Source organism: Crocuta crocuta, unplaced genomic scaffold (assembly GCF_008692635.1).
Source record: "Crocuta crocuta isolate KB4526 unplaced genomic scaffold, BGI_CrCroc_1.0 scaffold184, whole genome shotgun sequence".
In the NCBI taxonomy this organism is placed as follows: Eukaryota; Metazoa; Chordata; class Mammalia; order Carnivora; family Hyaenidae; genus Crocuta; species Crocuta crocuta.
Window position 1 is genome coordinate 1,788,742 of NW_027530006.1, and position 27,055 is coordinate 1,815,796.

General features: G+C 37.4%; 1 protein-coding gene across 1 annotated transcript in view; it reads right to left on the reverse strand.

Moving 5' to 3' along the window:
- Positions 1 to 27,055, reverse strand: part of GRM7 (glutamate metabotropic receptor 7) — an 871,267-nt gene that overhangs the window by 57,533 nt on the left and 786,679 nt on the right. Inside the window, exon 9 of the mRNA XM_077763719.1 lies at positions 389 to 635. Coding sequence (XP_077619845.1) covers positions 389 to 635 — 247 coding nt within the window. The remainder of the gene's footprint in view (positions 1 to 388; positions 636 to 27,055) is intronic.

A 27,055-nucleotide genomic window follows, 5' to 3' on the forward strand; every position in this document is an offset into this window, starting at 1 on the left:
ACAGTTTAATCAAGTGTTAAACTTTTCCTACTGGGAAGTTGTTCCCCTAATAGAAAAAGAGCAAGAAAGGTGGGTCACAACCTGACAGTGTGTTTATGTCACTTGAAGGGTTTGGTACTAAAGAACAAGAAAGAAGGGGTGGGAGGGAACTTCACACTTGAGAAGCAGAGCCTCTAAGAGCTTTTTTTCTCATAGGGAGCAAAAATTAAATGAAGGGAGCAAGAATGAGGTAAACTCTTAAGAGCAAAAGTTAGCATTCACCCAGGAATCCACTCGGTTAAGACAAGGATGGATATAATATTTCTGCAAAGAGAGGTAAGTTCATATTACAGTTCCTAAAGCTTCTGGATGTAGCAGGGGAAGATGAAAGGAAAAGAAAGTTACTTACTGTTCGGGTCTACGTTTTCACAGAGTTCTGTTTTTGCCTCCCCGTTGGGTCTGTCACTGGGTTTGTGTGACAGCCGTGAAGACATGGTGGCTGCCGTGACTACCGCCTTGAAGCTTCGCTTCCGCTTCTGGACATTGAGTTCAGGGTGGAAAATGATGATGTACACTTTCGGCATGTATAGCATCCCCAGCGCCACTGACGCACTTAGGTTCATGGAGATTGTAAGTGTGGTAGTTTGTATGTAGAGCTAGGAGACACAACACACAAGACACTATTACAAATAAAATGACTGCAAAGGAAGTCTGAATACTTAAGACAATGTCAGGAATGACTTTGGCTAGGAGAGGGAGCATAGCAATCTCCAGGGCCTTCTCATTAAAAAAAAAAAAAAAAAAATTTAAAAAGGGAAGTCAGAATGACTCTGCACATTTATAAGAGAGTTTTTGCATATATTAATTGATCAAATGACTTTGGGTGAATCCATGTGCATGCTTTCCCTGGAGAAGTCTTCTAAATAGAAGTTTAGAGTAGATCTTTAATCAGATTAGAAATGCTTTCATCAGAATGCCAGATTAATATTGAAGATATGAAAACCATAGAAATTTGTGTAACGGTGGTTATATTTTATCCCCCATATGTATACAAAAAGATTAACACTATATAATTTCTTGCTACACAAAGACCCTGAGACCTTTAAAAGTCATGTTAGTGTATGTCCCTTTTTGTAATATTATTTTTTGAACAGATCACTTTCACTATACCTACAAAGTAGTGAGTTAAGTTGCCCTGAAAAGCAAGCCCTTTTTGCTTAGTTCTGATTTACAAAACACCAATGGCAAGGAAGCATGATCTAGTGATGTTGGTTTGTCTAGTCTCTTTACATTGACAAATTGCTAATAGAAGGCAAAACCATTCTGACACCGTGTTATTTGTAGTTTGGATGGTGTCTCTGTAACTGTTCTTGTCTCCTTCTGTTCCTTTGAAAAGTCAGTAAACAATCATTCAGTTACTGTTCAATGTGTTAAATCATTGCCTTGGTTATAAACTTGAAAAGATGATGGTTGACGGGTGTGTGGAGTTGTAAAAGCAGCAAGGAGGAAGCTCCTTGCCTTTGTCCAGTTGTGTTTATGAAGTGCCCTCTGTAGTGATCCAGAACCACACCCCTATATATTTACATATGTTTGCATTTTACATGACTACTAAAGAGTAGATTAAATATGAATTGATGGATGTGTTAATTAACTTGATGTGGTAATCATTTTTCAATTATACATATATTAAATCATCACATTGTATGTCTTACCTTTTTAAGGTTGTATATAATTTTTGTCAATCATAACCTAGTAAAGCTATAAATAAATGAAAACATTCATTCATTCATTCATAAAATTTCAGTTACATTAAAAAAAAATGAAAAATGCCATGGCCTTTTATGTCAGTAGAAAGCTGACAATATATTCAATCATGGTATTCCATAACTATGCCTTCCTATTTATCAGAAAATAAAATCCTCACCCATAGTGGTGTCTGTGAGGCCCCATGTGGTCCTCTTTGTCAGACTAATTTGCCACCACTTCCTCCCACCTTGTGCCACTTTTCTCCTCATGTCACCATCCATATGGGTACTCCTTTAGGTCTTGAAGATGCTGTGCTCATTCAACCACAGAATGGGTTTTATACATGTGATATTTCTTTATTCTTGTTTTCCTCTGTATGGAATGATCTTCTTCTGCTTCTTAGAACATCCATCCTAGGTTCCCCTCACCTCAAGTTTAGGCCAGTTTCTTTGCTTATACACTCAGAGAACTGTTTTCTTTATATCATTGGTCTCCACTTGTAATTATATACCCCTTGCCCCAATCATTTGATGGCCCATCTCTCTGGCTAGTCTCCAAGTACCATGAAGGCAGGAATAGGTGTTTGTGGTACATCATTGTGTCTGCAGTACTGGTAAACAGTAGGCACCTGAATAAATATGATAGATAAGTTCACTTGTTTGTATAATAGATGTCCTTTTCCTACCTATAACTCAGTGGTCAAGCAGCCTTTCTTTAAACATCCAAGAATTTATTTCAGACCTAATGGCTGCCTGGATATTTCTGTATTATCTTTCAAACTGAGGCTCTGGTGAAGAAATTAAGAGGTTTTGCCATCTCATGTGGAAGGAATACAGTTTTCCAAAAGCATTAATTCGAATGTGCATGTCTTTGAATGGTTTTAAGGAGCTGCCAGTGGCTAACTGTATAATACATAATGAATGTAAGATAGAAAGACAAAACAATATTGAATTAATGATTCTTTTGGTTGTGAATCAGACCATATTTTAAAAGCTCATCTTTTCATATACTTGTAGTCTTTGAATTCCATTCCAACATGGTAGTCTACACTATTTAAGAAAGGCTACCATAGTCACAAGGCTTTACAGACCCAGGCAAGGTTACTTCCTTCCGTCATGATGCCTGATGTTATCCTACCAGTGATGACTTTGCAAACAATGGTTTAGCAATCCAAAAAAGAAAATAATATAATTTGACCTATGGGACCTTAGGTTTTGTTTCTCTTTCTCTGTTCATGAGCAAATTTTACAGTTGAAAAAATCATCTATAGTTTATTATTTAAATGTAACTGCAAATCATGTATGTACATATGTTAAGTATGTGTGGATACATACTTTTTCTTAACAAAGACAACTTAGCAATTTAAGACCCCAAAAGCTATGACGTTCATTTTATGGAGTGTTTGATTTCATTATCCTCCAACCAAAGCCCATTGAGATTTGTTTTTGTTTTTTGTTTTTTGTTTTTTTTAAGTTTTGCAGTCTTGGGATGCCAGGGTGGCTTGGTTGATTAAACACCAACTTCAGCTCAGGTCATGATCTCACGGTTTGTGGGTTCAAGCCACGGGCTGGACTCAGTGATGACAGCTCGGAGCCTAGAGCCTGTTTTGGATTCTGTGTCGCCTTCTCTCTCTGCTCCTCCTGTCCTTGTGCTCTATCTCCCAAATATAAACAAACACTAAAAATTTTTAAAAAATAAAGTTTTATAGTCTCTGATGACACTTCAGAACTATGTGAAAACCAACATTAATGTCTCTGACTAAATTCCTACTTCCACATTTCCTCTTTACATTGCATAGTGTTTAAAAATGAGTGGTATGGAGTTGGTCTGTGTTCAATTTCTATTTACTAGTTCTGTGACCTAAGGCAGATAATTTGTCCTCTCTATGCCTCAGCTTTTGCATCTATAAATGAGGGTGCTAATAACAGTACTTACCTCATAATGTTGTCTGATGATTGAATAAGTATTTGTAAAGTATTTAGGATCAGACCTAGAAATACTATAAAAGTATTTTGGAATAAGTACATAGATATAAAAATATGCAGGCTTTAGTCTACAGGGATCCAAAAGGTACTGGTCCTCAAGGATTCAACCCCACCAAGCCCCAAGAGAGGACCCAAGTCACTTTTTGGTCTTTGTTTGGGGGGCTCACCTTTTGACTCTGTTTTTATTTCAATATCACCTTTTAGTACATTCTTTTGGCAAATTGTAATATATTTATTTTTAGTCTTGAGGCTGTTCCTGTTTTACCTAATGTTTATTGTAAATTACATTACCCTGTTTAATCTTGAGTTTTTGACATTTTATCTTTTTTATAATTTCTTTAGCGATACGAAGGAATCAGTGATCAATTTAGTCTCCTTCATGAAAACATAGAGGCCATTGATACATAGTTCTACTGAGATTAAGCCTCTCTCCAGGCCGGCACTCAACTAAACCTCACTGCATTCTGGCTGTCTGAGGATAATCCCCAGGGGACCAAAGTCTCCCCACTGTGGCCAGTCCTCAATGACTCAAGTCTGTGGGAAGGATGCAGATTGCCTTGGAGTTTCCATATGTTTTGATAATTAAGCCTTAATTTTATCATCACCCTAAGTGAATTTCCAGAATCTAGTTTCTGTTCTATGGTTGATCATGGCTTTTTTTAACACCCATGATATATAATTCAGCTTATACAACAAAAAAGTATTTAGGCAAGGAATTTGCAGTCAAGCCAACAAAGAACTTTGCATATGTTCTAGAACAGTTTTTCTAAAGTCTGATCCATAGGGGCGCCTGGGTGGCTTAGTCGGTTAAGCGTCCGACTTTCGCTTAGGTCATGATCTCGTGGTTTGTGGGTTGGAGCCCTGCGACGGGCTCTGTGCTGACAGCCAGCTCAGAGCCTGGAGCCTATTTCAGTCTGTGACTCCCTCTCTCTCTGACCTTCCCCTGCTCACGCTGTCTCTCTCTCTCTCCTAGAAATAAATAAAACATTAAAAAAAAAATAAAGTCTGATCCATGGAATTTGGTGCTGTAAGTAGTCTCTCTGTCCCTTAGCTTCCTCATTTGTCAAATGAAGACAGTAATATTTCCTACCTCATATGGTGGTTTTGAACACCTAATTAATATATGAAAAATTATTAGTGTAATGCCTAGGAAGTAAGTACCCATGAAACGTTAACTACTACTATTTATATATTCTGCTTAATATTTACTTATATCAGATTGTTAGGGTATAGATCTCAAGATGAGCCTTACTCTGTAACCATTTTCATATATTTTAAATTAAACAAAAATTTTTAAATGTTTATTTTTGTGAGAGAAAGAAAGGGTGAATGGGGAAGGGACAGAGGGAGAGGGAGACACAGAATCCAAAGCAGAGTCCAGACCCTGAGCTGTTAGTGCAGAGCCTTACATGAGGCTCAAACCCACGAACTGTGAGACCATGACCTGAGCCAAAATTGGACACTTAACCGATTGAGCCACCCAGGTGCCCCTAGACTTTTTACATATATCTTATTGATTAACTAGGTGGTAGTGTCTAAAACACAAGGCCTATTTAAATCTGGTCTAACTGAAATGTACCACTAAGTATATTGTTAGGGTATATAGGTATATGTTAAACTTAATTCCAAGCAAAGCCCATCTGAATCTTCTCCCTGTACTTTCTCATCTTTGTCTAAGTTCATTATCAGATAAAATGTTAATGCATATTGTGAGATGCCATTGTAATCTTGTAACATGGTAGCATTAGGGTTAGTTGAGTTCTCCTTGTCTAACTTCTTATTGCTAGGATACTAAGAAATTTGTGGTTAGATAGTGCTCATGAACAACTTTGAGGTTTGCCAACTCTTCACTGTGAGTTTCAGAATCAGTATAATTGAACACTATTTTAAGAGATTTCAAGGCAAGCTATTAATAGTTGTAATAGTGACAGGTTTCAAACTTGGAAAATCATAGTATCTGTGATACTGTCCAAAGAATAACAAGAAAAAGAAAGAAGTAAATGGAAAATCTGCAGGGCACAGACATAGTTACAAAACTAGAACTATCAAGAAAAACTCAGTTTCATATTTTGGGGTTCATCAAAATACTCCCATCATTATTGCTGATGTCCTAGAAGTACATACTACACAAATGACCTAACAGTGTATTTATACTAATGAATTACTGTCTTTATCCATATAAAACCTCAATTGGAAGAAGAGTTCTGAGACTGTATGATAGTGTTAAACTATTGATAAGAGGTTATTAACTCATGACCACATGCTGTAAATTCACTGTTGTATTTTTCAGATAGACTATGTGAAAGATGCCTTACTTTTCCACTGTTGGTGCATTCATCTATATGTTCGTTCTCCATTTTTCTTGAAATACTAGCAAGTGCCTTCACTGGCCCAAACACTAAGTATACCATTGTGAGGATAATAGGCATTTTCCCTCCATCAGGGAGCCATATTATAGTAAGAGGAGTAAGGCAATCAAGAACCAACTAATCCCTAATGCATTAATTGTTTGCCAAATCATTTTTCACCCAATGTGTATTTGTCCCTGCTTTCTCCTCCTCTTGGCATTTCCTTTGCTGATCTGTTGTGCCTCTGACACCTTTTTTATATTTGATGCTTAATCCCATGTTCCTTTCTACATAAAGCATTCCATGATTGCTCCAGTCAGGGGAGTTCTCCTGTTAGCCACTTTCAAAGGTACACTCCAAATAGCACATAGCCTGGTCTGCTCAGAAGAGTACAGCCAGTTAGTTGTTTTTTAACACTCGCTCTGAAAATGCAAATTCATCCCTAGGAGATTGATCTATTAGGGGACGATTTGAGTATAACACAAAGTTCATGTCTCCATGTGTGGTTTCTTCCCCACGAAATTCTAGATAAGCATAGTAAACTGCATCCAGCTGTACCAAGTCATGTAGGAATACACAGAGTGCACGCACGTGCACACACACACACACACACACCCCAAACATTTGCTTGTATCACCTTGCACAATTTTACAATAAATCACAAGCAGCACACATCTGGCACCTGCTTCCACGAGCAAACTTTAACTCCTTTTTTTAAGATAAAATGCCATATTTATTGTAACACTTATGCATTTTTTTGCCATTTAATAGTTTTCTGTGTTGTTTTTCTTCATATTATCTTAATACATTTCAAAATGATGATCTTTTTTGTGAAATCTGAATCACAGTCTTTTTGAGGGAGTGACATTTCATTAAGTTTGCTTCTATTTTGTTTGAAAGTATTCTCAAACCCCTATTTTATCTGTCATTGACTTCTATGCAAAATAGTAAGTTTTGTGCATTCCCAAGTGACAATTGAAAATTGGGGCAAGAAGGCCTTAATTGAGTCTTTAAGTGGAATGGGAGACCCATCCCTCATGACATCCCAAAGTCTTTGTAACAAAACTGAAAACTGTATCTGATTGACTCCCAGTAAAGAGGAAGGGTATGTTATTACCTGAAAGAAGTTTGAAACATTCATATGACTAAATTGAAATGAAAGTTCCTGGAAGCTAAGACCAACTTTTGCCATCCTTACCACCTGCACACCTTGTTTCCTAATTAGAGTAACCATGTATTTGAGAAAGAAATGACGACATATGGTTGGAGGTGGGAAAGGATGTTTGCGATTGGGACTTGTTCAATCATCTGGAGGGTCAAGATATTGAGGACTCTTCTTCATACTGAGCTGTCAAGTAATATATGATGATAAAAGCATTCAGTATAATTATGGGGGCAAATATTGGTTTTTGGGGGTAGAAAGAGTCACATATTCTAGAAGAATGACATTACAGAAAGAGTTAAGACCTTTGTCATTAGAACTGATGTAAAATCTTGGCCCCAGATTGTTGGTTGGTGACTTTGGACAAGCTACTTCACCTCTGGCAAGTGATACTCAAAATTCAAGCCCCAGCAATGTGTTACCAGGGTCTCTGATATATAACTGTCCCTCACTCTACCACTACCATGGAGATCTTCTCACCATTGGAAGATTAAAGGATATCGTGTGAATAGCAGTGCACAGTATCTGGAATAGGGTAGGTGTTCAGGAAATGCAGGTGTATTTATTAGAGTAGATGACCCCATCTTCTGCAGATAATTTTGATGCTATTCTATTTAGATCTCCTATCTTTGATTAAGTAATAAAGAGGGGAGAGAGGGGGGATATACATAAAGAGATACACACACCAAATAGCATAGGCTACGTTTTGTGGATAGGAGTCTGCCATAGAAGTATAAATAATGAAGGCAACCAGATGGTTATTGGAGAAGATGCGGTTTTACTATGTTTTGTTATTGTCGCTTAGTATTTCCGGGCAGACATGATACTACATCTATACACAATCACATTCTTTATTTGGATGGACGTAAGACAAGCACTGCTGGTGAATGTAAATCAGTTTTTAGGATAAGTGATTGTGTCATGCTTGAAATCACCCACACCTCAGTTCTTTGCTCTTCTGACCAGAATCCTGGTGCTGTGTTTATTCCGGTGAGCTGCTGGTAGTGGAAGTAACCTCATGCTTGGGAAGTTCAGTATTTTGTTCCCCAGAACATCCTCAAAAACTGCAGGTCACCTCAAGAGCCAATTCTTCCAGACAGTCACTTCAGATTGCGCTGGGCAGACAAAGCACAGCCTCCACACACAGATACACACAGCTTCTTTCCTCCACCAGCCCCTCTGACTCCTCAATTTTGATTTCAAGGTGTTTTTTCCTCTATAATTACAAACAGAAGATTTGCTCTTTTTTTTATATAGCTAATCCTGGCACCATTTGCCCTGTTGTGTATCTACAAGGATATTGACCATTCCTGCTGGTTTGAGGGCCCCACAATTGTTAGATAGCTGCCTTGCAGTGATTTAACATACAAAGGTAAAACGTTTTCTCCACAGTCAGCCTGGAGAAATACACTTCTGCCATATTCTATAGGCTCCCTTTGAACTCTTGGCCATATTCATCAAGAGTAAACCTAACAGTGTTTTTGTAGGAAGCAATGTCAAATTCTTTCTTATAATGTGAAAATGTTTGTTCGTACCTCACTGGGGAATACATTAGGTAAAACACGATGATGTTCTGTGTGACTTTGCAAATAAACCAAGTGGATTTTTAAAAAAAATAACTCTGAACTTAAAGTATTCTGCTTCTAAAATTGTCATTTGGAACACTCCATTTCTGTAAGGGCAAAGCTGTGTAATCTTGCCAACTCTTAAAGTCATCTTTGTAGTTCTAATGAACATCAAGAGATAGAAATCAAATGAAAACATTGATGTCAAATTAATAGTTAAAAGAAAGAGATAATCTCTGCATTTATTGGGCATAGTTAATGTTTTTTAAGTTGGACTTGTAAAGTGTTCATTGAAACTGGACCTAAGAGTGTCATTGACAAGAAGACAAAGTCAGGCTCTTAGTAAAAGGAAATACATTCTTATCTCAGTTTTCAAAGCCATTGACAATGGCTCTCTGTTGAACTTTGACAGGTTTTGATCATCATAACCACATAGCTTTCTCCTTTTGCTTTTTAGTCCTGGCTGTGATTTTTGTTGATCTTCCTCTGTTCCTTTTGGACTGTATGTTTCCTATCTTGCTGCTGAGCTATGGTACCTTTCTTTTTACCCTTCAAATTCATTTCCCCTTCCATTAGCTCAGTCTTTCATATATTATCTTTGCTTCTCTGCTTTTCCACTGCCACCAGTATGGTGACATGCAAGCAAATAGGCCCTTGAACCTCTCCCATGACTGTAGCATGTGCTGGCACCCACTGATGTCTTGGGCTGTGGATAGGCAAAACACTTCAACAGCTAGGAAGTAGGACAGTTGAATTGCCCCTCGAGGGGTACCTCAATGGAACAGTGAGGGCTCTGAGACTGGGCAGAGAAATAATACCCACCCGTTCTGCCAAGAGAAATATAGCAAAAGGGAGTGGGCCTAGCTAAAGAGTAGGCACTGAATAGTTCATACTTTTAGTCCTAACCTCACAAGATACCTTTTGGTTTGCTTTCGTTTGCAAGGTCTTGGGTCAAAGATCTCAAAACTGCTGTTTCCTATCCACTTACTCTCAAGCCTGCAGTCTGATCTCCGTCATCATCTCCTCTGAGTTGGTCTTCCTAATTTTCCTGGACTCCTTACCAGACAAGAGAGATTTTATCCCAGGTGTCATTTCTCTTTACAACTCAGTGCTGAGGACAATACTTTTGTGGGCTTCAGCTGTCCTCCTGCATTTGCTCAACTTCACATCACATGTTGTATAAAGATAAAATCCTCAACATGTCCAGAGGAATTCTGCAGGTACCCCCTTCTGCCTTCCCTCACCTTCTCTCTGCCCTCCAAGTGTGCAGTGCTCTGTCCATCCTGACGGCCTCTCCACATGCTATTCCCTCTCTCTCAGATGCCATTCACACTCCTAGCTGCCTTTCAGCTGTGAGTCTCACTTTTCTGACTCTCAAATGTAAAATATGACCTTCCTCTCTTGCTTGCTCCTGGAACTTATCATGCCCCTTCCTTACATTAATCACAATTTGTGAATGATTACTTATATGAGTGTTTATTTTAGAAGTATCCTGTCACTAGACTGCCCACCTGAAGGCATGGACCATAACTTTCAACTTACTGTCTGTAGGTCCTAGAACATAGTAAATGCCCAAATCATAGCAGGTGAACAAATGAATACAATCTAGGAGATACTCTGCAGTCGAGAACAGCAAAGTATATGACGAGTGCACTGGAATCACAGTTAGTAATTCTGGATTTGGGTGCAGGTTCTGTTGCTTACTAACAATGATGGGATCTTGAGCACCTCACTTAGCCTTTCTAAGCCTGAATATTGCTACTAATAAAATGAGGTGAGTAATGGCATCTATTCCAGCTGTGACAAGGAAGAAATGACTTGTAAGCACTCATACATTTTTTAAAAATTTTTAAATGTTTGTTTATTTTTTAGAGAGAGAGACAGAGCATGAGTGTGGGAAGGGCAGAGAGAGAGGGAGACACAGAATCTGAGGCAGGCTCCATGCTTTGAGCTGTCAGCACAGAGCCCAACGTGGTCAAACTCAAAAGCCATGAGATCGTGACCTGAGCCAAAGTTGGATGCTTAACTGACTGAGCCACCAGGCATCTCTAAGCAGTCATACTTCTTAAACTCTAAAACCCTGGTCAAAGTGCTCTGCTGGTAAAATTTATGCCTGTGTAGAACTGGATAATGTAACCATGTCCGGAAGCTCTTTGTCTTTGAACAACCATAATTGCTTCCCATTTTTTCAAATACTTTTTACTCTAGCGATTTCAGTGGGCTCGTTTCTTTCTATAGTCCTGGACCTGGGGCACTCCTGTGGCCCAGGCATGTCATTCAGAGCTAATAAATAGAGAAGAGAGAACGTAGAGATAAATTGTCTTATATAATAGGGAGAGAACCAGAATATTTTGTAGAAGTCAGGGAGGAACAGAACATTTAGAAGTGAGCAAATCAAAGGCAGGGACCATGTTTAATTTATCTTTGCACCCTCATGCCTGGTCTAGAGAACACATTCAACATATGTTTGATGAATGAAATGGTCTTTATTCATTTGACAAACAATGAAAATTCAAAGGCATTTATTCATCTTTATCTCTTAGCTCATCATGTCTCCCAGCCCCTGATCTCTTTCATATCCCTGCATATGCCATGTTCTAGGCCTTTGCATATGCTTTGCATATGCTCCCCACTCCCTGGAAGGTTTCCACATCCTACCTACCTTGTTTTATTTATTCTGTAGATCTCTTTTAAAGCATCACTTTTTTCAGCCAGGACTTTTCTTTTTTTTTTTTTTTTTTTTTANTAGCTATTGTGGAGAGTTCAGCCAGGACTTTTCTAACCAGAACTAGCTAATATAATTCTGTCATGAGCTTTCAAAGAAATCATAAGATTCATACTTAAACGTGTGTTGTGTGTTTGTGTGTGTGTGTGTGAGATTAATATTTGTCTCTTCCACCTGGAAGTATGACTGTTTCTCATATTGTATCCCCAGTGCCTAGCACTGGTGGGGGGTGGGGGCAAATACATGTGACTTAATTTATATTGTTAGGGAAGTAAGTCTTAGGGATACAGACATGAACATTGCATTTGCAGTCTTTGGCTCCATCCGTGTCCTTATTCTACAGGACAGGGTCAAAGGGTAACTTGTAGGTAGGAGAAAATGTGATATTTTCATGGACTTAAACTGCCTGTAAAAGAGTGCTTCCCAAACTGTCCCAAGGGAGGAAAGGACTGTGTTGTCCCAGAGATTGCCACCTCCATTTCTTAATCCTTCTTTCATGTGTTCACCAAAAGATAAATATATAAATAAATAAAAATAATAATTATCAATAATGACTTCCTTGGACCCAGAAGTAAAGATGAATATCAATAACATTGTCCCTCTTGGAAGCATGAGAGTTTTTTCTTCAAAAAGCTTGGGCTAACACCCAGGTTAGCACCTAATTGACTCTTCACAAACGGAAAATGAAATGGTTGCTATGACAACTCAGTAAAGAGTGCATTTTCTTTTTGTTTTTATTTGACAAAAAGCTGCTGACTTTGACTTAACTGATATCATATATGCATTTTTGGTTTTAGAATTCTGATCGGTCCTGGAATTTTTCAGAATCAATACTTAAGATCACTTAAAACATCCACCTCTGTAGACAGTGTAATAGCAACAAAGAGGACAGAAAAAGAGATATATTAAAAAGGAGAAATGAAAAGACATGGAATAGGTTGGGTGGGAAGAAGTAAGAAGAAGAGAGGAAGTGAGGGATTCTTTTTACATTTTCCCTACTTTTATGCAACCCCCATGACGGTACTATCCTAAATCTCATCAGCACTGTTCACACCCTAGAGTGGGTTTCAGCTCTCCTAAAAAAAAAAAAAAAAAAAAAAAATGCCCCCTCTCCCAAGTACGGGTGGACTGACTAAAAATTTTCCTGAGAGATTTGAAGTGATACCACCTTAATTAGGCCCTGGCCCCTCTTTGGGAGTGCTAGGACCCAGGCATTTATACTAGCTTTACCTCTCCCAAACCCAGTGAGCTCTGATCCTAATCTAATCAACCACACAAACCCAGTCCTTCACCCTCATTTATTTTTATGGTTAAGATTTCCTATCCAAGCCTGCATTTTATTCTTACTTGGAATTCCTAACCCACCCTTTAAAATAAAATACTTTCTTCAGAAAGCACAAAAGAGATCCATAAAATGATTAAGTAACAAGCTTGTGAGTAGACTGCTATTTCTCCACACGGAAAAAATATCTAGGTTCATGTTTAGAGACCTTACAATTTAAGAAAAAAATTCTAAAGTTCTGCTTCATCTGACTCTTGAAACCATGTCACCGTTTGATTATAATTCTAAGAAAATGGGTGCTTGAATCTTACAACATAATTTTAAAGGCAAATTCTCTATTCGGTTTTGGCTTATGGAATCACCGTATGCTATTGATGGGAAGGAAGATAAAACATGAAAGGTCTTCTCCATAGTTTACTCAATGATGTCTACAGAGATTTCAGGCCCACATGTCAGAGTAACCTGCAGCAGAAGGTTCTGAGAGGGTTATGGTCATTTATATGGAACTAGATGTCCATTGTCTTTAATGTAGAGGTCATCATCTTTGCTGTCCTCATAGGCTACTGAGACAATCCTACAGACATCTCAAGTTAACACTGAAAATGGAGCTTTCCCTGCAAAATCTGCCTCTGTACTAATTTTCTTTATCTCAGGAAGTGTTACCTCCATCTCCCTAGTTGCACAAATTAGAACTTTAAGGGTTGAATACTTGCATTTCCCTCACATTGTACCCTTTATATTTAGGCTTTTAGCCAGTTAGCTAATATGGTCTATAAAATATTTCTGGAAAGTTTTCCCTTCTTTTCTCACTGTACCACCCCCAAATCTTAAATATGTTTAGCCAGTTAACACATGTAAATACACAAAGCAGTGGTTACCATTTGTAAGTTCTCATCTTTAGTGATGACCATGATGGTAATCAACATATGATGATGTACTTTCACAATGTTTCTGGGGTGCTATAGTAGCATCCCAACTGGTTTTAGTACCTCCATTTTTTGGCTCCCTTTAAGCAACTCTGCACAGAGTAACCACAATGATCTTTATAAAAACTGCAAATCATATCACATGGTCTTCGGTAAAACATCTTTCAAAAACTTCTTCTTGCCATATGGTATTTGGCCTGACTACATTTACAATTTTTAGCTAGTCTTTCTTGAATATGATTAATCTACACTGGCATTCTTGAATGTTTCAAGCTCATTTCCAGCAAAGGGACTTAGCATACACCATTCTCTCTGCCCAGATTTTTTTCTTTTGCCTGATTCTTCACCCAGGCAACTCTTTTATTTATTTTTTTATCATTTATTTGTTTGTTTGTTTATTTGAGAGAGAGAGAGAAATCCCAAGCAAGTTCTGTGCTGTCAGTGCAGAGCCTGATGTGGGGCTTGAACTCATGAACTATGAGATCATGATCTGAGCTGAAACCAAGAGTCAGACACTTAACTGACTGAACCACTGAAGCACCCCTCACCTAGGTAACTCTGGAACTCATCTTTTAGGTTCATCTTTCATGCAGTTTTCTCTGACATACTTTCTATAACTGTCTGCTGCTCCACGAACTTCCATGGTGTTCCATGATGTTCTCTCATTACAGCCTGTTCTTTTTATTCATTGTACATATTATAATCAATAATCAACATAATCATGTATTCATTTATCTCAACTCTTAATTTCCTACTAGAATTTAAGCTTTATGATGGCAGAAATACGTCCATCGCAAAAAAAAAAAGGACTTCAAAAATATTTTTTTGAATCAATGAGGGAGGATAGAAGTTAAAATAATTCTACTTTAGAATTATGTACCTTACTTTAAGGTACATATATATGCATCCTAATGAGTAACACTGACTTTGTTTTTGAGCTTTAAATATGTTTTGGGTAGATGTTTGTTCTTGATTGAATATACTCAGAATATTAAGTCAAAATCCTGAGCTTCCGGAAAGGTCATCTGACTTGTCGAGTATCACAGTAATGAAGAACAAAGCCAAGATGTAAGTGGAGTTCTTTTAACTCTAAAGCTCACTCTATCATATCCACATTCAACTAAAAAGCCTATTTGATAAATGAGTAGATCATAGAACTGTTTAAGTTTTTATTCCCCAAGATTTTAATTGCCAATGCTTAGAAAAACAAACACCTCTACGTGTTTATAAAGAAAACTGACAGAAACTTCCCATTCTTTTCCATAGATTGCATACTGGTGCAAGTCTGTTTTATATTTAAGTCCATATTCCCTACTAAGAATAATAAGTAAATATCCTCTGCATGTGATTGAAACTGTGTCCAATTTCCTTGCCAAATTCAGCTTCCTGTCAAGAGGATAGAGTATTGTTGTCTTTCCCTCAACTGTGCAGACACTTAGACCCAGGGAGCTACCCCATATGATAAAAGGTGTGCTCGAACAGACAGAAAAAAAAAGGATGAAAAGTAACTAATACACAAATGACATATAAGTACTGTCTGAAGTAAGAACAGATTGCAAGGTCTGATGGTTCTGCTGATAGGTGTTTATTATGTATTGACTGGCTGATTTAAGAAGTTCTAGAGTAGACCAAGGATACTAGGAGAGGAGGGGAATTCAGTCATTTTGGGAGATAAATTGGAATTCTTTGATTTTCAGCAAACACTGAATGTCCCAGTATCTTTGTTTTTTCCTTTAGTAGTAGGGCAGAAGCCCTTCACCCTCCATTTGCTTTCTAACTGTTGAACATATACATAAGAGCTTAAGATGGAATAAGTAAAGGGCATTTAGCAATTCCCCTCCAGTCAGAGACTCTGTGAGTAATAACACATAAAGAGAGAATGCTGAAAGGAAACCCAGCCAGGCAGTGGGAAAGGTCTGATCCCTTTATGGACATACAGCATGGATCTAAAACATGGAATAATCATACCAGACAATGGTGACCAAGAGCTGGGGCCTTGGCGAAAGTGAGCCAAGGAATTAGGAATAGGTCAAAGGGGGATTTATTCCCCAGTGACCACAAGAGAGAGGTGGTATTGGGGGTGGCCTGCAATGGAAAGACTTCCCCATGTCAGGAACTTGAGGGGATTAGATGGCTAGGGTAGAGGAGACTTGGCTTGGGTTGGGAAATATGGCTATAACCTTAAGGAATGTACTGTCCATACATCTCTCTGGGCTCTGGAATATTTGGCTGGCTGAATATATTGTGTTTAATTATAAACCATCCATCTTTCCTTCTTCTATGAAGCTGTAGTACAGGTCTTAACATACATTGGTGATGTTTATTCATGATGTTTCAGGACAAACAACATTGCCTTTGTCATCAGAAAAGTGATATTCTTTGTGTTAAGATTCGGGTTAATAGGTTTAATAATGGTGTAAGGTTGAGGTCATTGGACTCAGATGTCAGCAAATCTGAATTTCTGTTCTGCCACTTCATAGTTTTAGGATTTGGACAAGGCCATTTGTAAATACATTTGTGACAATGTATTATCTTTACCTTTGAGCCTCAGAAACATGTGTCTACTCTTCTAAGCTACCCTCATTAAAAAAAAAAAAAAAGCCAAACCCATAGTCTTCACATCATGGCATGAATTGAGGAAAGTTAAGCCATAATTTGAAGAAAATTAGATTTTGAAATCATTTGTATATTCGGAATGTATAAAAGTGATGAATGGTTATATGCCAATTATTTTATAAGCATTATAAACAATCAGTCTTGCATGACTTGTACAAAAAGTGTGAGGAACTTGTGAAAGAACAAGAAGCAGGGTGTAATGGATGTCATGCTACACCACCTAGCAAGATTCTCCTTCAGAACTGAGGGATTTATTCCCCTAGATGCTGCCAGCTCATATTGCCTAAGGTTCTACCCCCTTCCCGGGAGATCCTGCAATAACTAGGAGATGCTGGGGGTATATAAGCTTATCCCCTTGCCCCAGGAGGGAGCAGTTATGAAGGGCAGCTTCAGAGCTTTTCAAGAAGCATCAGCTGAGACCTTGTTGAGTCTGCATCATGCCCCAACTTTTCCCTTTTCAATCCTGTTTCTTTTCCTTCTACTTATTGTTGATACCAGGGGTACTCCTGAACAAACCTGCACTTGGGCTTCCAGGCAGAAATGCCAACCTGAGGTATCAGTTAGAATTCTTTCTTCTTTCTTTCTTTGTTTCTTTCTTTCTTTCTTTCCTTCCTTCCTTCCTTCCTTCCTTCCTTCCTTCCTTCCTTTCTTTCTTTCTTTCTTTCTTTCTTTCTTTCTTTCTTTCTTTCTTTCTTTCTTTCTTTCTTTCTTTCTTTCTTTCTTTCTTCTTTCTTTCTTTCTTTCGAGTATGCAGGGAAGAAGCACAGAGGGAAAGAGAGAAGCAGGCTCTGTGCTCTGCTCTGAGCCCTATGTGGGGTTTGATCCCATGACCTTGGGCCAAATCAAGAGTTGGATGCTCAAAAGACTAAGCCACCAGGTGTCCCTCAGAATTCTTATGGGCATCTCAGTTCCAATCACAATCAAGAATATTCTCAAAACAATTTGTTTCATAACTCCTTTTTCAGCATATACCTCAAAGTTTGAGCACCCTACAACATTTGTAGCATGTACGGGGCAAAGCCACAGCAGATCTCAGACAAAAAGTATCCCTTCCCACAACTTGTTCCTCTGCTTCTATTGACTATCTATGAGCTGAAATTGTTCCCTCTCTTGCTTTTCATACCCTTATACACATAAGTACATACACCATATGGTTTCCCCAAATTTTTATTTCAAAAACTTTAAAATTTTCAGAAACTTTGACACAGGAGAAAGAATATCTGTACGGTTCTCATTGAGATCCACCCTTGTTAATATTGCACCACACTTGTGCCAAACATTTCTGTACGTATCACATTTACTACATAACCACAATAATGTTATCACACCTAAGAAACTTAACAATTAGATTATATCATCTAATACATGGTAACAAGGTCAAATTCCTCTGCTTTTCCCGAAAATTCTCCTATGATTTTTCTCCAATCCCAAATTCAATCAAGTTTCATGCATTATATTTGACTATATTTTTTCAGATTCTTATAGAAAAGTTTCTCTGCCTTTGTGTTTTCAATAGCTTTATTGATGTAAACAATAAACTGCACATATGTAAAAAGTAGAATTTGATGTTTTGACACATGGAAACAACAAATAAATCATTACTACAATAAAGTAGTAAACATATACCACCTCTAAAAGTTTCCTCTTGCCGCTTAATCTTTCCCCTTCTCTCCTACCCACCCCCTATCCCAAGCAACCACTGATTTGCTTTTTGTCATTGTAAATTCATTTGCATTTTATAGTTTCATATAAATAGGATCATATATAATGTACTCTTCTGTCAAGTTTTTTAAACTCAGTATAATTATTTTGAGATTCAACCATGTTGTTGAATATATCAATAGCTCATTCCTTTTTTATTGCTAAGTAGTATTCCATTGTATGGTTATATCACTTTTAGGTCATCATTCACCTGTGAATGGACAATTGGGTTATTTCTAGCTTTGGCTATTACAAATAAGGCTATTATGAACATCATACCAGACTTTGTATGAACATATTTTTCTACTTTTTTGATATACAACTAGGAGAGGAATGTCTGGACCATATACTAAGTATAAAAAAGATTAACTTTTGAGATACCACCTTACACCGGTCAGAGTGGCTAAAATGAGCAAATCAGAGGACTCTAGATGCTGGCGAAGATGTGGAGAAATAGGCACCCTCCTACACTGTTGGTGGGGATGTAAAGTGGTGCAGCCCCTCTGGAAAACAGTGTGGAGGTTCCTCAAAAAATGAATAATAGAACTCCCCTAGGACCCAGCAATAGCACTGCTAGGAATTTACCCAAGGGATACAGGAGTGCTGATGCATAGGGGCACATGGACCCCAATGTTCATAACAGCACTCTCAACAATAACCAAAACATGGAAAGAGCCTAAATGTCCATCAACTGATGAATGGATCAATGGATATAGTATATCCATGGATATACTACATGGCAATGAGAAAGAATGAAATCTGGCCATGTGTAGCAACATGGATGGAACTTGAGAGTGTTATGCTGAGCGAAATAAGTCAGGCAGAGAAAACAGGTACCATATGTTTGTACGTATAGGAGGATTAGGAGGAATTTAACAGAGGACCGTGGGGGAGAAGGAGAAAAATAGTTGGGGAGAGGGAGGGAGGCAAACCATGAGAGATTCTTGAATGCTGAGAACAAACTGGGGGCTGATGGGGGCGAGAGGGAGGGGAAGGGGAGTGATGGGCATGGAAGAGGGCACTTGGGATGAGCACTGGGTGTTATATGGAAACCAACTTGACAATAAACTATTTTAAAAAAATAAAAAATAAAAAAAAGATTAACTTTTGAAAAAAATGCTGAAGTAATTTCCAAAATAGTTAGTATCACTTTACTTTCTTAACAGCAGTGTTTGAGAGTTCCAGTTGCTCAAAATCCTCTCTAAAACTTGGTATGGTCAGTCTTTTTTATTTGTAGCCATTCTCATAGGTATGTAGTGAAACCTCCTTGTCAATTTATTTTTCAATTCCCAGGAGCTGATGATATTCAGCAGGTTTCATAGGATTGTTTCCTATTTGTGTATCCCCTTTGGTGACATGTTTGTTCAAATCTTTTGCCTATTTGTTTTTTATAGCATTTCCTATTGCTAAAATTTGAGACTTTTGGATTCTAGATATAGGACTTTTATTAGATACACGTTTTGCAAAGATTTTTCTCCTAGCCTGTGGCTTGTCTTTTCATTCTCTTAATACTATATTTTGAAGAGAAGTTTTAAATTTTGGTGAAGTCTATTTATTAATTTTTTTCTTTTGTAAATTATGCTTTTGGTGTGACAGCTAAGAAATCTTAGCCCAACACAAGACTGCAAAGACTTTATCCTATCTATTCTAGATGCTTCATAGTTTTAGGTGTTATGTATAGATCTATAATCCATTTTTCATTCACTTTAAACTGTCGCATTGGTTACAGATCTAAGTTTATTTTGGGGGTTGTAAATATCATTCCAGCACAATTTGTTAAAAAGGGTATCCTTTCTCTACTGTATTACCTTTGTACCTGGGTCAAAAATTAGTTATACATGTGTGGGAGGTTTTTTTTTTTTAATTTTTATGGACTCTCTATTCAGTATCCTTGACCTATTTACCTTTCTTTATATGAACATCATGCTAGAGCTTTATAAGAACTCTTACAATCAAATGGTACTACCCCTCTAATTTTTTTCTTTTTCTGAGTTAGTTTAGCAGTTGTAGGCTCTTTGTATTTCCAGATGAATTTTATAATCAATCTGCCAATTTCTATAAGAAGCCTTTGGGGATTTTGATTAACATTGCATTAAATTTATAGGATAATCTGTGGAGAACTGACATGTTAACAATATTGAGTCTTCCAACACATCAATAATGTATATCTCTCCATGTTTTAAGTCTACTTTAATTTCTTTCAGCAATATTATGTAGTTTTTAATAGACATGTCAATCATATTTTGTTTTTCAAGGCATTGACTTTTTGGTAGATCTCAGGGCCATGCCAACATCTTATAAAGTGCCCCAGATTGTGATTTGTGTTTTCTCCAAATTAAATTGAGTTCATGATATCAGGGTGTCCTACTACTGGTGATGCTCTGTGATCATGTGGTTAAGATGGTGACAACAATATCCGACCATTATAAAGGTACAATTTACCTCTGTCACTGAAAAGTAATTTAGGACTAGTACCCGGAGATAAAATTGTTTTGAAAAAATTAAACCATAAGGTTTTATTTAATACTTCTGCTCTGACATGTGATAGTTTTTATCCAATATTCTTTCTCAGTGAACAGAATTCCAGTTTTCTCTGTAGGAAAAGTATTAGAAAGGAGATGCTAAACTTTCCTTCACTCTCCTACAAAAATTTACTAAATTTATTATTTATAGAAATAACAGGCCACTAGGAAATGTTTTCTAGCCCCAGTACCAAAAGCAGAATGACTGGCGAAGGGTGGGGTTAGTCTGTAAGAAACCTGAGATGAGCCCTCAAGACATGAAGATATGGCAGAAGAAAATCTTTCTCAGAGTGCTGACAATACAAGTTTAATTCCTATCTCACTGAGATCTTGTCACTATGGAGCCAGCTGGGTTTCGATCAATTCTGTAGGTTTATAAGTTATGAACCAATTATATAGGCCTTCAATCAACATTAAACAAAAACAGGTGTCCTGCATAATGCTGTGCACTACGTGTGAACAGATGGGACTTCCAGTAGGTGATCACTTCCTTTCCAGACATGGTGTACTTTATATTCTGTGAGGAGAATTCATGTCTACTTTACATTCTACTTTACATCAGGCTTGGTACTATGGGATATAACATGTGTGACTGCTTTAAAATAGTCACAAACTAACCATTATAAGAGTCACAGAATGCATAGTGCCTTTAAATGGACATTGGGCTCTTTCCTTTAATCCAGGACCCCTGTTTCTTCCTCGTGGGACCTCAACTCCTGTAGCTGGAAAGTATATTTTTGTAAAATACACAGTATACTGTACTATGCAGTGTTTCCTTATTCCCTTGCAACCATGAAAACCTGAGTAAACAGGTGGACTAAGATTTATGGGGAAGCAGCAATATTTATTTTTGCTCATGGAGAAAATTGCCAAGATTCAGCAAGGTACAGTTAATGTTCACCTCATTCTGCTTGGATCAGAGCAGGTCCTGAAGGGAGATAGCTAGACAGAAATACGAGTAATTCATACAAAAGAGCATTCAGTTACTGGGTTGGAAAACAGTAATTACTTTTATTATTATAAAAACTTTGGTTTTCACAAGTTTTAAATCTTTGCCTAAAATGCAAAGACATGTTTGACACCAAATACTCCCAATACTGTATTTGTATATATAAATATATATAAAAATGTGTTAATCTTTTTAAAACTTTCATGCCTTATTATCTTTCATCAATTAAAAAATATAGCAAAAGGAAAAACTATAAACTATAAACAAAAACTATAATAAAAAAATGGATGGGAAATTGTTAGAATTCAAAGGCATTAAATAACCGATGTTTTCATTTATTTGGGGTTTGCTATTCTGTGGACTATATTATAAACATTGATAAGGATTATTCAAAGATACATTAATACTGTTAACAGAATACTTCCCCTGCTCCTCACCCCCAATTGTTTGTTCTTAAACTATTTATACAGCATTTATCACAAAGGGCATTGTAAAGTTGATTTACATCAGCCAGTTCCCTAAAAACTGACTGTGGGTCAATTTCACTGGATTTCATATATTTTTGTTGTTGAGACCTTTTGATGTGGCTAGCTTTTTAAAATTTAGAATATTTTTAATGTTTATTCATTTTTGAGAGACAAAGCACAAGCAGAGGAAAGGCAGAGAGGGAGGGAGACACAGAACATGCTCCAGGCTCTGAGTTGTCAGCACAAAACGTGATGTGGGGCTCAAACCCATGAACTGTGAGATCATGGCCTGATCCAAAATTGGATCCTCAACTGACTGAGCCACACTAGCTAGCTTTTACTGAATGTCATAGACTGAATGAGTTGGCAAGATAAGCGACTTCTGTCTCCTAAAAAGGCTGCCATATAATGGCATTTTCCAAAACCAAACAGTTCAAGTTTCACACAAACGATTTTCCTCCCTTACTTTTTGGTACAGTCCCTATTAAATGATATACAGTGTTTCTTGGAGGTTTTGCTACTGTATTCTCTAAATTCATTACAAATTTATCTAACTAGTTTATAAAATTTACCATAAGACCGAACAAGGTTTAACACTTCAAAGATTCATTTAAATTTCAGTATGTCCACACATACTCCTTGTTACTGCATGCATTTATAAGGAATTCCTTTTGATGCACACAAACTTGGGAATTTTAGAGAAATGTAAATAATTTTTTTCATCATTAACAGCTCTGGCCCCATCATTATTTTTTTGATTAAAGACCTTAGTGATCTAGCAGAGACACATACCTGAGAGCAGAAAGTTTTCCCCAAGCCTCACTTAGTTGTTTAGTTGGAGAGATCTCTGGAGAAATGAGTGCTGGCTGTAACTTCCAGCCTGGTCTGTATATTGAGATCAATGGTCCTGCTCTCACTGGGTAGGTGTGTCAATCAAGGACCAGCTAATGTCAAGGTTTCCTCACTTCCCCTGGCAGAGTAAGGTATTCCTTCTACTATAATTAATATAACTACTAGTTTATGTATTTGTCTGCCTGCTCCCAGCCATCACCACAGTGGACTTGGAGGTTTTCTGAAGTATATGCTATTCACTCTGCTAGCCATTAATGTATGGGGATGGATTTTCAAAGTGGCGGACACTCACTAAATGTATATTTGGGGTGGGCGAGGGAGGAAAGGAAATGGACTTTCTTTGTCTTGATATTTTACAAACTCTCCTCAATGGAAATTATCATCAAATGAAACCTTTTCTCCTCTTCAAAAGCATGTTCTAACTGCTTTAGTACTTTTCTTCTTCTGTGGCCTGGGAGCACAGCAACACAAGCCCATCACAAATGAGCTCTACCCAGACATTTATATCTGATAAAAGATTTACCATATCCATTAGTTTCCACTCAAGGTGTTCTGACACTAAAAGGTATGGCCCAAGTAATCACTATTCCTGGAATAGCTTATTTCCCCCCTAATTCTTGCTCATTTTTTCTACTTTAACATTTTTCCTCATTTAGAGAACTCCAGAATAGCACTGTTCCTGCAAGGGAATTGTGGGCTTTACAACCACATTCTGGTCATTGTTTCCAATGATGTATGCAGGAAGCATGGAAAACAGGCTTTACTTTCCTGAGAACATATGTGCCCTTCCTTTGGCATTCATTACCTGGTTAGGCTCATTAGTTCCTATAGAAACAAACATTGAGGATTTTCTACTGTTGATTTCAAAATATCTTTGTACTTCCCCCAAAGCAAATACTTACTATGTTTCAGTAGGCTAAGTTTTCAAGTGGCATTAGGTAATGTGAATTCACTTATATGCTCAATTAATAGGGAATTATGCCCATTTTAGGTGACCTAATATTTCAGTTGATAGGGATGTCCTGACATTTTTAAGGTATCGTCTGAAAGACCCAATTATTTCATTTGTTTTTCTAGGACCTCTTCTTGATCTTTTGTGAGTTTTTTGATGCTTCACTTTTCAAATGACATTTCTGAGGTAAGCTGTAATTTATACTTTTAAGTGTAGGCATCAAGGAGCTTGTCTCAGATATAAATGAATACTGATGCTCAGAGAGATGGGGTTTAACCTGGCTGTCATAGGGTCTATAAAAAACTTTCTGCTTCTCTATCAGCATACATTCAGTATATGCCATTTTGTGTGTTCTAGGAAATGCACAATCACACAACACAATTTATGGACAGGATAAAAAGAAAAGCTAAAGCAAAAACATGCACTCATCACTGGAGAACCACCAAAGAATCTCTCTTTAGGTTGCTATCATACGCCAAGCATGGTGCAAGGCACTTTTATGTTATTCTCATTCTCATAGATTGTAAGTCTTTATGTAACATAAATATGGTCACATAGCATGTACATGGTGGAACACAGATCTCTCTTACACATGGTTCCTTTATAAAGAAACCATGAAAATGGATGCATTATTTTTGGATTTTTCCACATGTCCAAAATTTGCAAAGAGGGCAAGGATGAGCAGATTTCTATTCAGGGTGAGAAGTTGTTCCCGCTATTAGAATCCATATGCTGCTTTGGAAAAGCAGAAGTTCATTCCTAGTCTCTCTTGTTCTGAAATTTTCCGTATCCGACAGCCATTACAACTAGCAAACATAAACTGCGGTGATAGTAATAAGGGAAAAGTCTCACCCCTAAATCTCATTCAGTGGGTATTGCCCTTTTGCAATGAAGTTCCAAGGCAGAATAGTACATTTTCAAACCTACAGGAATTCAGTTGTAAGTTTGCCATTGCAGTGAATTGTACTGTGCACACACACACACAATGTCTATCCAGGGCTTGTGAAAGTGACTTTCTTTGGCAAAAGGGTTTTTGCAGAGCTTAACATTAAAGATCTTGAGAGGAGTATGTCTTGGATTAGGGTGCCTCACATCTAATGCCAAGCATTTTGAGAAATGAAGAATAAAGGGGAAGACACTGAGAAGGTGCTATGAACATGGCAGCAAGGACTGGAGTGATGTGTTTATGAGCCACAGAAGCCTAGGATGGCTGGAAGCCACTGGAATCTTGGGGAGAGCCTTGAAAAAGACCCTTCCCAGAGCCTTTGCAAGGAGCCAATCCTGGCAACACATGCATTTAGAACTTCTGGCCTTCAGAACTGTGAGAGAATAAATTCTTGCTATTTGAAGGCACCAAGTTTCTGATCATTTGAAGCCCTCAGAAACTAATGGAGCCAGTTTTAGGACCAATGGAAATCAGTTTTATCTTTTCTATTCTCAACCACTTTTCCTTTTTCTTTCTTTGTCAGCTCTAGGGTGGCATAACAAAATACCATAGCTTTAGTGGCTCAAACAAAAGAAATTTATTTTTCACAGTCTGAGAAATCTAAGATTAAGGTGGCAGAAGGTAGATTTTGTTCTTCGAACTCTTTTCTTGGCGTATAGGTGGCCTCCCTTTCACTGTATGCTCAAATGAACTACTCTTTGCTTGCAAGGAGAGAGAGTAATCTCTCTCTGTACATCTTCTTATAGGGCGCTAATCCCATAATTATGGCCTTCCCCTGGTAGCCTTATTTAATCTCCCAAACACCCAGTCTTCAAATACTGTCACAGTGGGAGTTAAAGCTTCAACACATGAATTTGGGCAGAAGGCCCAAATATTCAGCCCATAGCCTACCCTTCTTTTCCTCCTCCTTTATGTCAACCTTACAGAGGTAGAATTACATACCATAAAATTCACGAATTTCAAATTCACACAGTTGTGTAATTACCACTATAATCACAGTATGGAGAATTTCCATCATCTGACAAAGTTTCTTCATGCCCCCTTTGCAGTTAAGTCTTTCTCCCCACATTCTGGCAAACACTGTTTTGCTTATTTTAATCACTAGACGTTTGCCTTTTATATAATTTCTTATAAATGGAATCATGCACTATGTTGTTTTTAGCATTTGACTCCTTATTTAGCATGATGTTTTTGAGATTCATCCATGTGCTTGTCAATAGTTTCTTCCTTTCATTGTAGATTAGTATTCTGCTGTATGGATATACTACCATCTGTTTATCCATGGAACAGTTGGGTTGTTTACAGTTTTGGGTGATTATACATAAAGCTGCTATGAACATCTATGTTCAACTTTGTGTGCACATATGTTTTCATTTCTCATACATAAATACCTAGGCGTGAAATTGCTTTTATGTTGTATTTAATTTTATAAGAACCTGTCAAACTCTTTCATTAAGTGACCCTACACTTTCCCATACCCATTAGTAGTTCATGAATGTGCTAGCTGCTCCGTGTTCTTGCCAACATTGGAACTGTCAGTGTTTTAAATCTTAGCCATTCTGGTGGGTATATAGTAGTATCCCACCATAGAGTGGGATAGACCATATAGTAGTATATGGTCTTAATTTGCATTTCTGTACAGATTTTCCCTTCACTTACCCCAAGGAACATTGCTGCATGTTTCATCACGTTCTTATGTTAAGAGTTGAAAACTTAGGACCTTTGGACCAAAATAGTGTTGGAAAATGGATAGACCAACCATCACACAAAATGGCCATGTGCTTATTAGTGGTTGCCCACACAGTCATCCTGTGAACAATTTTTTCGTATTTGTTCAAATGAACATATGCTTCTGATTCTCATGAAGGGGGATGCTGGGGAACATGCCTTTCTCCTTACTAGACCTTAATGTCTAATAACAGGAAAAGAGGGGTCCACACAATGGTGGTTCTTAAATCTGCATGCATACAAATTACCCAGGAACTAAGATAAAAGCGAAGATTCACTTCTAGCCTCTCTTCAGTTTAGCAGGTCTGGAATGAGACCTAGAATTTTGCATTTTTAATACTCTGATTTCTAGACTGATGCCTGTTTAACTGCATTTTGAAAGCAGTTTTCAGTGCTCCCAGGTTTCTTCTAACTTGGATATTCTATGTAGAACATGAGATGATCTATTACTCAGGCCTTTCCTCAATGTTATAAAAAAATAAATAAATAGTTTATTTATTTAATAGTTTTATTTATAAAACTATTTATTTACAGATAAATAAATAAACTATTTATAAAACTATTTGAATAGTTTTATTTATTAAAAAAATAAATAAGTAAATAG